We start from the raw sequence: 15,388 nt of genomic DNA, 5'->3' as shown, positions 1-15,388 counted from the left end.
GATCTGGCTGGGGAGTTTTGAGAGGGACTCTCCCTTTCTCACTTGTAAGGGGGGGATGAGAGAGAGCCTCGGGAGGATGATGTTGTATATTTAACACTTTCCAATACTGAAGTTAGTGCTCTGCTGGGTTCTACCCAGGAAGAGCAGTAGATGTCTGAGGATGGTGAAGAAGCTGAGGCTGAGCCTTCTCAATCCTCATGCCCTGCGAATGTAGAGCTGTTGGAGGTTATGCCAACATCGAGGCGATGTGCGAAAGCGGCTATGAGAGGACGCCCCCTGTAGAAGAGCTTTCTTTCTCTTAATCTCCCTCCTTGCCATATAAGGATACATCTCGCTTAAATGGAAAGGCACACACAGAAGCAGGTCAGGCTGTGGCTTCATTACACACGATGGCAGTGCTTCAAGCAAATTAGGCTGATCTGAGCATAACCATGAGGGGCTATTTAGGTGGCTTTTGAATCCTGAGTTTTCCCCTCACGTGAGATTGAGTTTTTATTTTTTACCCCAGAACGCTCCAGCATTATTTTCCACAGATCGAATTGATGAATCTCAAACATATTGTTTTGGGTTGTACCACTCCATCTATGATTTGCTCTATCAGAGTGCTACGAGAGCCCCCTCCTTAGCACAGTATTTAAAATCCATGTTGGTAAGTGTGCATGTGAAGTCTTTGTGCACTCTATGAAATCCTCAATGTGGTAATTTTGCATGATAGTGCTCTGCATTCTGTCTAAAGTCCTATATGGGGAGGGCTTTGTGTGGTTGCTTCATGCCCTTTCTTGAGTTGGTAAAAGCCCCGTTCATCTTGGGCGCCACTCCACCTATGTATTCTCGGATACCTATTTAAACAGAGTGTTACTAGGGATCTGTTGAGACAGCTCCTTCAGCAAGCTTATGCAAGAGCAAGCGGTAGCCCCTGTGTGACAGGCAAGACTTAGTATAAGATGCTAGGTTCTTTGCTGTATCGCTTTAAATGAATGATTCCAAGCCTTCAGCTCTACCCCTGACCGAGGCCCTAACAAGTAAGTTGGGTATGTAGCTTGGGCTTTTGGCCGTAAGGTCACGGACAGCCATCTAACGTACCAGGGGCAACTCTCATGTAAATGGTAGAGTTGGTACTTTAATGTTCACCATGAATCTGGCCTGCACTCCCCTCATCATGGTGGAATGGTTATACTGTTCCCCATAACGACCCCTAGAGGAAACAGTTCGAAGTTCCCTTGAAAGGGGAACATCTCAGGTTACGAATGTAACCATGGGTTCCCTGAGTAGGGAATGAGACACTGCATCCTCTAGCTCCCTACCATCCTTCGGACGCAAGCTTCAGATGAAGAAGTGAATGAAGTATTCTCCTGGAGCCTATTTATCCAAAGTCCATAATGACATCAGAGGCTGTCGCCGGACAACTCAAAGGTGTTTTTTCAATGTATGCTTCAGACACGGGTCATGACAAGGTGTCATGACCCCTAGAGGCGAAGTGTCTTGTTCCCTACACAGGGAACCATGGTTACATTCGTAACCTGATACATCTTTCTCTAATAAACATTGGCCGCGATTAACGGCACCATTTTAGTTAATACTTTTTGAAACCTCCATTTGCTCAGTTTAACATGTCTAAATTTTCTTGACACCTGACAAGAGATCAGAGACCGTTCCTGCATCCAGAATCACTCCAGACCCATTAGATTCCCAGCTCCATGTTGGTTCTTCTTCTCTTCAGTTCACTCCTCTTATTCTCTGTAGGGTTCAGGTCAGAGGACTGGAATGACTTTAGCAGAGGCTTGGTTTTGTGCTCAGTGACTAATTTTTGTGTTGTTTCTGATGTTTGTGTTCGGATTATTTTATGGTTGGAAGATCCAAACATGGCCCATTATAAGATTTCTAACAGAATCAGTCACTTACTGATTTTTTTTATCTGTTGGTATTTGATAGAATCCATGATGCCATGTTTCTAAACAAGACGTCCAGGACTTCCAGCAGAAATATAGGCCCACAACATAAAAAAACTGCAGTATATTTCGTTGTACACATGGGGTACTTTTTATCTCTGTGTTCACCAAACCCATCTTTAGTGTATTTTTTTTGTTTCATCTCACCATACATAGAAGCCAGTCCCATTTGAATGTTCATCCTTGGAGAGTCTTTAGCTACTCAAACTCTCTTCCTCACATTAGGACGATATAGAACATGTTTCGTAACATGTCAGAATGCTGTTCATAGACTTCAGTTCAGCATTCAACACAATCATCCCTCAACAGCTCATCTACAAACTGAGTCAGCTGGGTCTCAACACTTCGCTGTGCAACTGGCTGTTAGTCTTTTTGACTGGTAGACCTCAGGCAGTACGGGTCAGCAGCAACACATCCAGCGCCATCACACTGAACACTGGCCCCCCCAAGGATGTGTGCTGAGCCCCCTCCTCTTCACTCTGCTGATCCATGACTGCACACTGTCACACAACTCCAACCTCTTTATTAAGTTTGCAGATGACACGACTGTGGTGGGTCTCATTAACAACAAAGATGAGACAAACTACAGGAGTGAGGTGAGCCACCTGGCCAAGTGGTGCAGTGACAACAATCTCTCTCTGAACATGTAGAAGACGAAGGAGATTGTTGTAGACTTCTGGAGAGCACACACTCAGCATGTTCCTCTGACCATCTAAGGTGCGTCTGTGGAGAGAGTGAGCAGCACCAAGTTCCTGGGTGTGCATATCACAGAGAACCTCTCCTGGACCGAAAACAACGCAGCACTGGCCAAGAAATCGCAACAGCATCTCTACTTCCGCCGCAAACTGAGGAGAGCCAGAGCCCCACCCCCCATCATGTACACCTTCTACAGAGGCACCATCGAGAGCATCCTGTTGAGCTGCATCACTGTGTGGTATGGCGCCTGCAACGCGTCCTGTCGAAAGACTCTGCAACGCATAGTGAGAGCAGCTGAGAAGATCATTGGTGTCTCTCTCCCCTCCTTCCAGGACATTTATGGAACCCGTCTCACCCACAAAGCCCTCTGCATCGCAGGTGATCTCACCCACCCGTCACACAGCTTCTTCAGCCTGCTACCATCAGGGAGGAGACTGTGGAGTCTCCAGGCCAGGACCAGCAGACTGAAGGACAGCTTCATCCACCAGGCTGTCAGGAAGCTGACCCTTTAAGCTGACCTTTTTTTAGGCTTTAATGTTAATGTTAATCTGTATGCACCGGGGTCTGAGAGTAATGCAATTTCAATTCTCTGTTTGAATGTACTGTACATGTGGAAATTGACAATAAAGCAGACTTGACTTAACTTTTCTCTTGACTTATGTTGATTGGAAATTCTTCATTACTGTGCTGATGGTGGAAATTGAAATTTTCACTGCTCTAGCACTGCTCTTTTCTTAAAGCCACTTCACTAATTTGTGAAGCTCAATTATCTTTTGCTGCACATCAGAAATATATCATTAGTTTTTATATATATATTAATTTTTTTTGATGGATGATTATGTAATGAATGTGGAGAGAAAGATGACCCAAGAACGATATGCAACAATACAGTCTTTAATTAACTGAATCTGAAGTCCAGAGGTAAAGAACAGAAATCCTCAGAAATGACAACGAAAATCTTCCAGTTAAACAGCTGCTAGGAAACTTAACATAAATCCTCCATCTAGGCAGCAGAGCATCTCTGGCAGTCGAGGGTGCCAGCCAGCCAACTCCGAGATTGCCAAGTGATCACAAGGCAACGGGCGCAGTCTCAGGTACTCTGTAACAAGCAAAGCTTAAGCAAATCACTGTGGTAGGTCAACTCCCCTTACGTGCTCAGGACAGGACTAGTCAAGACAGGTGAGGGTACATCGCAGAGAATTCGTAAGCATATTTTCTGAAATAATCTGGCAAAGAGACAGGGGAAAAACAGGGCTAGAAGAAGTATTTAGGGAAAGCGATAACAGGTGTAGAACTGATGATGAGGATAACAAGTAAAGAGTGGGGACAAGAGCGATGTGTGTACGTAATGACAGATGAAGTAATCAGGGGTGTGCGTGCGAACATGAGTGTGTGTGTGTGTGTGTGTGACAGAGTGAGGCCAGAAGAGAGAGATAAAGAAAAGGGAAAGCCAGGATCATGACAGATTAAGGAAATTTGGGCTTTGTTTTCCCACCTCTTTATATTTTTGTGAAACAGTAAGTCATGGCTGGAAATTACATGTTTATAATCAAGCTGCAGTGCTCAAAATTGTGAATATGACTGGAAATATACTTCAGAGATATTTTACCCATAAGAATTTATAGGGGTGCCAATAATTATATCCAATGAGTATTTGAGAAAAACCTTTATTTAATAATGACATTTCCCCCCATTTTAAAATTTGTATTATCCAATGAAAGGATACATTTTTGTGAATTTTATTTGTGAAGGATTAACAATGCAGATATATTTTTACATCCTTCTGTGATCAGATTTTACCAAGGGTGCCAATATTTTTTGTCATGACTATATATGGTGTTAAATGGCCAATGTTTACCCCCATTTTATGATAAATGCTGAAGACATTCCAAGATAACTAGATAGACTTTGATGTCAGGCCCCAAGGGCCTGGCTGACCAGCAAACTCACATTTTCACGATACACAACACACACACACATGTATCTGTTATATGCATGTGTTGTTTGTATGCTTACCTATTATAGTAGCCTAGGTACAATTCTTTATTTGTATTAGTTTTTATCTTCAAAATAACTTTGTCGAACTGCTGTGGACTTTCCTATCTTCAGAAAGAACTCATCAAGAACCTCTATTATCTACTGTACCAGGACTCTTGTTCAGCAATGAAGTCAATGTAAGTAACTGTTTACAACTATTAAGATGCATGTTTAAGTCTGAGCCCCTTTTAAGGTGATTTTTAGATTCTTTGATGATTCTCATTAGGCTGTGGTTAACTGATGTGAAATACTGCCATTATTTTGCTCTTCCCTCTCTTTTCTATAGTTTCCTTCATTCTGTATGTATATACATAAATGTGTTTTGCTTGGTTTAGTTATATGTTAATTTAGTAAATCCATTATATTAACAATCGATTTGTCTATATGTGCTGCTCACAATTCGAAGTCACTGAATGTTTGATATCTTGCTACATGCTGAGTTAATGTGACTACTGTATGAAGTAGGAAAGTTATTCTTTCTTGGCCAGGAAAATAATCTTTCCTAGAATTGATAAATGATTACACTGTCCTTGGATGAACAGATTAAATAATTGTAATATTGATTCTGCTACAGTTAATTCTAGGATCAGATCTAAATATTCATAATTGATTATAACCAGTTGTGATAAATCATAAATATTCCCTTTTCTAGCTAATTTGCTACATAAAAGAAAGTAAGTAAAACACAACACAAATGTGGTTTCTATCTTGAAGCAACACACACAGTTTACATTTGAGAAGCCTTCATACTTTATTAGCCAACTGAGAACTGACTTGAACTGGTTCTTTGTCACATGACACAGAGAGTTTGAGCCCAGTGAAGATAGATGAGACACAGACAGATGTAATTAAAATGTCTACTAAATAACAAAACAACTTAAATGCATGGTAACTACAGTGAGAGCACTCTAAAGCAACTTAAATATATATATATATTAATATATATATACGCATTTCTTACCTTTAAGTAGATATGTTTTTGTTAAAATATTAGTAGAAGTGATTTAGAAATACTGTATAATGTTATCGGTTAAAGCATATGTACATATTAAATATAGATCAATAATGCGGACAAATTAGGCCAAAAAAATAAAGAATAACACCTTAATTTCATTTCATCTGTCTGATTTTGACATGTATTTCATGGCTGATGCTGATATTTATATTTACAGACAGTGATGTACAAGACTCTCAATGATATTACACTTAAAATACATATTTACAGCAAACTGCACCCATTTTGTTTTTCTTTTAACTTCTTTTGGGGAGTTTAAGCAAGTTACAGGGACAGATATTTGCCTGTTTGCCTCATATTTGCCTCAGACAATAACAACCCACACTGACCCCGATCATTTTTTGTTCAGCCGAGCTTTTATTCTTGGACTGCTTCTTTGTCACGTGACGCAGGGGGTTGGAGCCTACTTTGGTGATGCAATGGAAAAATATTGGCAAGACACAGATGTACTTTTGCTGGCAGATAACAAAGCAGTGATTTCAGAAGGCATATATGTAGAGGGAAAGTCACGACCGTAAAGCATATTGCTCAACAACATGATGGAAAATTTTTGCAAACTGCATTCATATTTTGACAAATGATTTAACAACTGCATTTACAATTGAAGCAATCCATTCAAAACCTTATTACCTTTGAAGGAGAGATTTTGTAATGGCAGGTTCTCTCGTGGGTGGATATTGTGAAGTGTTTATCCAGTGAATTTAGTTTTCTTTATATACTGTTTTTAACAATGCATGTTGTCATAAACGGCTTTGTGCCTTTCAAAGAAAAAAAAAATAAGGTAAATGGAAGATATGAAGCCGTCTTTAACATTTTTGGAAGAGGGTCATGTGTATGACTAAATATTTGTAAATACAGCCAGTTAAGTCTAGTTATTAATAAAGTTATTAAAAGTTATTGTATTATGCCACTAAAACATTCAGAAGGTTAATAGGTATACAAGGCCATAACCATGTCTTGAATTTGAATAATTTGCAGATAACATTTTTATTTTAAAACATGCACACATCAACCTTTTTTTTCACAAGTCTAATATATTGAAGATGTAAAGTGGCAGAATGTTTCTTGTCTGGTCAAATTCAATTATGAATTACATAAAAAATGCAGGTGAAGTAAACATATTTCTGTGAATGTGTGAGTCGTCCGATAACAAAGTACAGAAAACGGTTAAACCTTATTATGCTATAAACCAGTGTGTTTATAATTACAACATAACATTATAATTATATGGAAAAAAAAAACATACGTTTTTTAATAAATATAAAGCAACAAAACATATTATGCATTCAAAATAACTTTGCACGGATGACACCGGAAGCTTCACACATTCATCTCTGAGCCGCACACTAAATGCTGCATTATAAATAACATGTTTAAAGAGTCTTGGATAATGACTCATCTTTACCATCTTTAAATAAAATCCATCTTATGACCCCTGCACGCTTAAAATTGCTGAGTTAAATACAACCTACTATAGCAGTGGGTTAAAGAGGGACAAACCCAGCTCTATGGGGTTGTTTTGACCCAGTTACAGAGGGGGAAATCCAGGGGTCCTAAAGTAAAAGTCCTGCCATATGTTCCTTCCACCCATAATCTGAGATCTGATTTCACAAGGGGAGGAACCAAGTCATTACTTTCAAGTCACAAGAAAAAGTCCAATCCCAAGTTCCCAAAGAGTTCAAGCTATCAAGCTAGATAATTAAGAGTCTAATTAAATGATTATTGTGAATTAGTTATGAACACCTGCTGTTTACAATCAACATCACTGAAGAAAAAAGAAACACCACAATTACATCTGACTTTCTGCCACAGGCTTGAATGAAATCAACTGCAGAAAAAGAAAAACACAGGATGCCACCATAATTATGGTAAAGGTTTGCTTTAGTTTGTCTCTTGACCCTTTTAGGAATCCAATGTAATTTGCTTCTAAGTAAATGCAGTAGTGTTTCACAGCGAACATTTGTGCATTGCTGAATCAAAAGCTTGAAGTAGTAGTTTAGCTGACCCTTTCGGCTTGTTACTCATTTTAATGAACATCATGACGTGGTTTCTCTCACTGCTTTATAAACTGATTAACATGAATTTTTATTTGAAATATCTCCATGCATTTCTTATGTTAATAATGTTAATCAAACAACCTAAAAATAGAGAAGCACTCACTGCTCTTGTCTTAACTAATTTCTGTAGCTTTCTGGGTTTTGTTTATTTTTACTTCATAGAGTACTAGAGTTTTTATAGAGTTTTCACAAGCACTGTTAAGTTGTATCTTTGTGAAACAGAATCACCCTTGTTTCATTCTCTTCATTTCTCCTGATATTTTCTAAATTTGTCAAATTTCTAACGATTACATCATTACAATATCTTTATAATAAAGTCATAATACTGAACATGTTGTTGCCATAGTAATATTTTTTCCCCTTACCAAAATGAACCATCTTTAATTTTTGTAATGGTTGTTTTGTTGTCTGCCCTAACTCCCTCTAAACCTATTATAAAAGGATGTGAATTTGTCTGCTAAATTACTACTGTAACATTTATAATGATAATGTCTCATAGTAATGATGTCCTTTAGCCTACAGTGTTTTGAGTGAGGAGTAGTGTGCTGCTGCTAACAGGTGCTGACATTTAATACTTCGCGAAGTCAGAAAAAGAACAGGGCAACGAGTCAAATCGCTTGTGATTCGGAGTTTTCCCGTTTGTGTCATGTCGAAAGTGAAACTAGAGGTTCAGGAGGCTATTTATTAGTCTGAGCAGGCAGAGAAAGTCAGAGAGTCTGAGACTGTGAACTCACACAGAGCTCGGTCGAGAAATAACTCCCTCTGGATGGGAAATAATCTCCTTCAGTAATCCATAACCAGCTATGGGCAAATCTCCAAGTAAGTCTACATTCATTACACATTTTATATTAAAAAACAAAACAAAACAATGAATACATAATTATATTTTAATGACTTTGTCTGATTAGGGCTGCAGTGTTTTCATCGGAATTATTCGTTTTTTGCGTTCTGCCAGTGAAGATAATGCAACAGAAAATAAAAAAATCATGGTGTTTAATTTCTGTCGTATCTCTTTAGATTCAGCGGATATATATTTAATGAACGCACGTGTTTCATTAGTGTGAGCTCTACTGCTTTACATTTTGTGGTTTCGCGATTGTATTTTGCTCTCACGTGTTCCTTCAGCTCCTCCGAATTAAAGCATGATTTATTATGTTGGGTGAAACCTTTCAAATGATTTAACGGTGATATACTGAAGAAGTAAAGCTCTGACTTGAAGTATATATAGGATATATTTGAAATGTGTCATTATTATATTAAGTCTTGGTATTAGATCAAATAGGCTAAATTATGTAAAGATGCATTAGAAGATGTAGGTGTTTATTGGAAGCATAAAAGAATCAGACTAACCTTTAGGTTATTATGACCTATAGCGTATTTATGTTTTTGAAGTCGAGTGACCTCTTTGAACATATGTTCAATATTCTGTGACAATGACGCTGCTCTCCTGATCTTTTCGCCCTCACTACTTGGTTATACCGCCTGAAATAAAAACAGTCAAAATATGGCGTTATTCCCTGTCAAATGTTGAGAGGGCATTATTGTAGCGCGAAAGTACATTAGCTTAATGCGCGAGCGCGTATCTCTCTGCTCGCGCGCAGACTATAATGTGCCCGAGCGCGAATCTCTCAGCACGCGTGCGGAATATAATGTGCCCGAGCGCGAATCTCTCAGCACGCGCGCGGAATATAATGTGCCCGAGCGCGAATCTCTCAGCACGCATGCGGGAACTGGGCGCGCGCTCTCAGATACAGGTTGCTCTTGTAAGAATTTTCTCTGGGCTCGCTCAGAGAGTAGGCTATGCCTGCACTTAAAACGTGTACAGTGCAATCGCGAATCTCTCCTCTTTGCTTAAAGTAAGCGTGTATGTGCGTTCGCGCATGGCCAAGTAGTACTCAAGTACCATACTCTTCATTTAGATTTCTTTCTCTTTGCTCTTGGCATAAACGCTGTCAAAACGGCAACGACCAATCAGATATAGGCTTCAATGACTGACCAATGAATACGCGACATCGTACATTGAACACATGGAATAAGTTCATTGAAGTTCAATCAAGACGATGCAGTTGACATATTTAAAATCAAAACAAATAAAACTGGTTACCTGAGATCGTCGATTCGGTGGATCCATCTCGGCTTGTCTTGATTGAACTTCAGTGAACTTATGATACATGTGCGGTTCAAATGGAGTGTATACATCGAGAGCATTTTTAAGATGTCGATTCGGTTTTGATGTTAACTGTTGCTCATTTTGTGATGATCAGATTGAAACAACAGTACATTTGCTTATACCTTTTGGGAAGATATGCATTAATGACTATTAATGACTAAATTTGAAGATTTGCCTGTATTAACAAAGGAAAAAATTATACTTGGTATGTTTATGAAAGATGAAACGCACGGCTTGGCAGTCAACACGTTTATTATTCTTGGGAAATCCTTTTACACACACAAAAAATAATAGATTCCTGAAAACATTTCCAAACTTTAATGGTTTCATTAAGAACTGTGTCATTATTTTTCATCACTTAAGTTAATGAAGAAAAAGAATGCTTTTATCTTCCATGTACGATGTCGCGTTTTCATTGGTCAGTCGTTGAAGCCTATTTCTGATTGGTTGTTGCCATTTTGACAGCGTTTATGCCAAGAGCAAAGAGAAAGAAATCAGAGAGAAGAGTACTTGGCCATGCGCGAATGCAGGGGACACAGTCTAAGCACATACACGCTTACTTTAAGTGAAGAGGAGAGATTCGCGATTGCACTGTACACGTTTTAAGTGCAGGCATACTCTCTGAGCGAGCCCAGAGAAAATTCTTACAAGAGCAACATGTATCTGAGAGCCCGCACGGGAGATTCACGATCTGCACATTATATTCCGGGCTCGAGGAGAGAGATTTGCGCTCGGGCACATTATATTCCAAGTGCGAGCAGCGAGATTTTGCGCTACAATAATACGCTTTCAACATTTGACAGGGAAACAACGCCATATCAAAACACCTTATTTTTAAGCTTTGTCAATGACTAAACAAACTCTCCAATTTCATTCATTAGATGTATGTACATCCAACTTCAGATATATTGGTGTAAAAAAAAAAATCTAAACATTTAGTAACTAGCAGAATTGTATTAGGTTTAGTAACAACATGTTTACCGTATTTTTCGGACTATAAGTCGCACCTAAGTATAAGTCGCATCAGTCCAAAAATACGTCATGATGAGGAAAAAAACATAAGTAAGTCGCACTAGATTATAAATCGCATTTTTTAAAAACTAAGAACCAAGAGAAAACATTACAGCGCCCTCTCGCGGCTGGAGACGGTAATGTTTTCTCTTGGTTCATTTCTCTTGGTTCATGTCAAATTAATTTTGATAAATAATTCGCACCTGACTGTTAGTCGCAGAACCAGCCAAACTATGAAAAAAGTGTGACTTATAGTCCAGAAAATACGGTAATTGTTATATTGTTTATATGGTAACAATTTCTGGTTAGCCACGTTCTTTGTGCTTCACAATTTTTATTATTTCAGTTCAGTGCTTGTGATTTGATTCAATATTGACTAATTTAGAAAAATATTAGGTAGGCTACACAAGATATAGGCATTCATTTTTCTCTAGACAAAAAAAAAAAAAAAACTCACCTAATCAGCCCTATCAGCTGGTAGTAATTTTTAGGTTACATATAACTCATATGAAATATATTGCATTTTATTATTATAACAACAACTGTATTTAATGATATAAGTAAAATATAATAAAAATGTAATATAATAGGCCTAAAGATAATTAGCTAAATATTCTCTATAGCTCTTTTTTCTAGCCAACTAACGTGGTACATATATGGTAATTAAATGACTTTCCCGAGGTAAATGTTATGTGACACAATTGTTCACCAGCAGTTTTATTGACCTCTTTGCGCATTGAAAAAAAAAACTGATTGATCGATATGATTAGGAATATACGTTCCGGTTAGTAATGTATCTTTCAACATTGTTCATTCGTGTTTATTTACTATTAGCTAGAGATGATCGGTTCACGTGCCACTATAGGGATCTGTCACGTCACATTTACAAGCGCCAAAATTTATTGCTTGAATTTTGTAATAAGATTGACAGAAAATGAGAGTTGAGATTACCTTTAATATCATAAGTATCCTGCTCTGTCTTGTCTGTCGGTCTCCGTGTCCTCTTTGCTTTGCGATTTTACTGTGCGAGAGAAAGTGGATGAGCGTGTGGAAAGTGTCAATTGCATGTGTCTCACGGTGAATTTACCCCAATCGGTCTGTTTTGAAGTTCTTAGAGGAATAAGACTCGCATGGAAGGAGAAGCATTTCCAAAAAAACACCCCCCCCCCCATCATTCAGAGCCGATGCTTCTTCACAATTGCTTTGAAAAGTGTATTGCGAGAAGAACTCTCTCTGAACTGCACGCGCAGCACTCAAACACACACAAACGTCCAGCTACAATAATCATATTAATTTGAAACAGCAACCATATTTGTCACAAGCATTGATTAAAACAATGCTGATAATAAGCACACATGAAAAACACGACTTAAATTCTGCACCTTTGGCAGTGAGTGGAAATGTATGACTGTCAAAGTGTTACAGTTTTTTTCTTTTTCTTTTTTTCTTTTTTTATTGCAGAATCAACCATGAATGCTCTAAATGCTGTGCAACTGTTCATTCTGGTTTGGACCTTAACTGCTGTCTGTCAAGATGATGATGAACGTAAGAGAATAAACTTCTCCATAGAAAGTTTGAGAATTTATAGGAGGGACTAAATGAAGACATGGTCTAATCTGATTCATAGATAAACAAAACGTGACTCTTAAAATACCCAGTATGACTCTAAGTATCAAAATACAGATTTACTGTTTGAACAGTTTACACAATAGGAAGTGAAATCCAATATGTTCAGAGAGCAGTAAATAAATAAATAAATACAAATTCTGCCCATTCATGTGCTCTCTTAAGTAAAACCATGTGTTCATACAGATTAGTGCAAAATCACATTTTCAGTCCTGACTACAGGATCTTGTGTTGCTCTGATTATATCTGCTGCACATGATTAAAATAAACTGTCAGGACGAGGCTGCATGCAGAGATCGCTGTATTATTCTGCTTTTAGAAAATACATTTTGTATTTATACTGCAGTTATGATTTATAATAAATAATCTGACTTTCCCATGGCTAGATACAATTCTAAATGTAACATACAAAATATATAATTCAGTGGTTTTATTATTAATAGGCTCTCTAATGAGAGACTGTATATTTATTGTATGATTGTCATGGGCAGATTCAGAAAAAAAAAAATTATTTTGTTTGTTTTTTATTTCCTCTATTGTGTGAGATTCATTGTTATTTTTCAGATATCAGTGTAAGCTGTGATGATGTGACTGGATCTGTGGGGAAAGAAGTGAATCTCAGCTGCAGCGTCTCTCTGAAGATCACTGACTGCTGCATTACAAAGTATAAGTTTCTATACCCAAAGATCTTTAATGACTCTTCAGTCTGTCAAGATGTTTCTGTGAACTCCTGTGAACAGAGAGACAGTTTCACATGCCGCTACACTCCAACTACAGCGATGAAAGAACAATTCAGATTCTTTGCTTCAACAACGTGTGGAACGAAAAGAACAGAATTCACTCTTGACACAGGTACTGCATACTGTAACATTTTTTGCTTATAATTTAGTAAATCTTTGAAAATTTACATTTATGTTCAAGCTACTAACAGTATTATAAAACCTGTTAACAAAGACCATTAAACCTGAAAATAATAAACTGAGTAAAACTGTTGGTAAGAAATTAATATATTCTAATACAACTATTGATTATTTCTTCAGTTTCCTCGAGAATCATTTACAAAACAAAACTTCACCAATCTCTGTAGAGGCCAGAAATAGATGTTTCTGAGAGTCAGACATGATGAGGACAACAATCATCCAGGAATTTTTTGTTTTTCATTTCCTCTATTATGTGAGATTCATTGTTATTTTTCAGGAATCAGTGTAAGCTGTGATGATGTGTCTGTATCTGTGGGGAAAGAAGTGAATCTCACCTGCAGCGTCTCTCTGAAGAACACTAACTGCTGCGTTACAAATTATAAGTTTCAATACCCTGAGATCTTTAATGACTCTTCAATCTGTCGTCAAGATGTTTCTGTGAACTCCTGTGAACAGAGAAACAGTTTCACATGCCTCTACACTCCAACTACAGAGATGAAAGAACAATTCAGATTCTTTGTGCAAACACAGTGTGGAACAGGAAAAGCAGAAATCTTCACTCTTAACACAGGTACTGCATACTGTAATATTTTTGCTTATAATTTAGTAAATCTTTGCAAATGTACATTTATGTTCAATCTACTAACAGTGGTTTAAAACTGGTTAACAAAGACAATTAAACCTGAAAATAATAGTTAAACCCTTGGAAAGCTATTATATATTTAATATAACTATTGATTATTTCTTCTGTTTCCTCAGGACGTGTGGACGCAGTAAACCCAGCACCAAGATTCAAGGGAACTGTCATCACTGTGGTTGTGTTTGGTTTCATCATCATCATCATCTTCATCATCATGATGCCGTTCATTCGCCAAACAAAACCAAACTTCACCAATCTTTGTAGACGCCAGAACTGGATGTTTCTGAGAGTCAGACATGATGAGGACAACAATCGTCCAGAAGATGTGATATTATAGCACTGAGTGTTGTTTGACTTTTCATGTGATGCTCACGAAACACACAAGCTTCACTCCACTAAACTCTACACAATTTTATATCTCAAACTACTGGATATATAACTCTGGATGTAGGCTTTAAAACTCTTGTTTCTGTTTTATATTGATTTCTGTGAAATAACAGCATATTATTGATCAGTTTGATCAGTGAATATGACTTTAATAAACTCAAACCTTTGTGAACTTGAAGAAGAAACACAGCAAAACTCAAACTGTGTTTTCTGACTTTCAAGGCATGTCTTTCATGAATGTAATTTTTATATATTGTATATTAGTGTGAACGGTGTGGTTTTGTACAGTATCTTATATATTTTTTTTGAAAGGACATTGAAATGAATAAAGACTTGTGATACTCTCTAAAGATGAATATCTGTATCTTCTTTTTATGGGTAAGTTCTAGCAGATAAACTAGTAAATGGGTGAAGAGTACAAAGAGATGATCTGTGTGTATGTATTAATATAGCTGATCCTTAAGTGTGCAAAAAATTAATATGATCACAAATAAAGTATATTTAAACAAATGATAAATAAAAATAATTTTATAATAAATAAATAGTTTTGCCATGTGGTGAATTCATCATTAATGTAATCTTTCGATCACTGCTGTGCCATTTGAGTCAAAGAGATGATGATCAGGTGTTTGTTTGAATCAAGTCAAGTCATCTTTATTTCTATAGCGCTTTATGCAATAAAGAACGTTTTATCAGTTTTACTGTGATAAGAGACAGAGATGATCCCTGGTTTAACGAGTTAATCACTTCTGGTATTAAAGAGCGAGATGCTTTATGGATCACAGCAAAGAAAACAAATAACCATTTGGACTGGGTACGTTAAGGACATTAAGAAATAATTGTACAAAATAAGTTAAGAACTCTAAATGTGATTATTATT

The 15,388-nt window shown here is 37.4% G+C and overlaps 1 protein-coding gene across 2 annotated transcripts; it reads left to right on the top strand.

Annotated features, from left to right (window-relative positions):
* The first annotated feature begins 4,591 nt into the window (after positions 1-4,591).
* On the top strand, positions 4,592-14,858 carry LOC113055854 (uncharacterized). Of its 2 annotated transcripts, none has more exons than XM_026222223.1 (5): positions 4,592-4,819; positions 12,397-12,480; positions 13,126-13,413; positions 13,759-14,052; positions 14,241-14,858. In XM_026222223.1, the coding sequence occupies exons 2-5, from the start codon at positions 12,405-12,407 to the stop codon at positions 14,456-14,458; spliced, it is 876 nt and encodes a 291-aa protein (XP_026078008.1). In that variant the 5' UTR covers positions 4,592-4,819; positions 12,397-12,404; the 3' UTR covers positions 14,459-14,858. The 2 variants fall into 2 exon arrangements, with proteins under 2 accessions (XP_026078008.1, XP_026078007.1); XM_026222222.1 differs by lacking the exon at positions 4,592-4,819 and adding an exon at positions 8,347-8,573.
* Positions 14,859-15,388: the final 530 nt, after the last annotated feature.

The sequence above is a fragment of the Carassius auratus genome, chromosome 37 (genome assembly GCF_003368295.1).
Source record: "Carassius auratus strain Wakin chromosome 37, ASM336829v1, whole genome shotgun sequence".
In the NCBI taxonomy this organism is placed as follows: domain Eukaryota; kingdom Metazoa; phylum Chordata; class Actinopteri; order Cypriniformes; family Cyprinidae; genus Carassius; species Carassius auratus.
The sequence above is the reverse complement of the archived record's forward strand: the minus strand, read 5'-3'. Positions and strand labels throughout refer to the sequence as shown.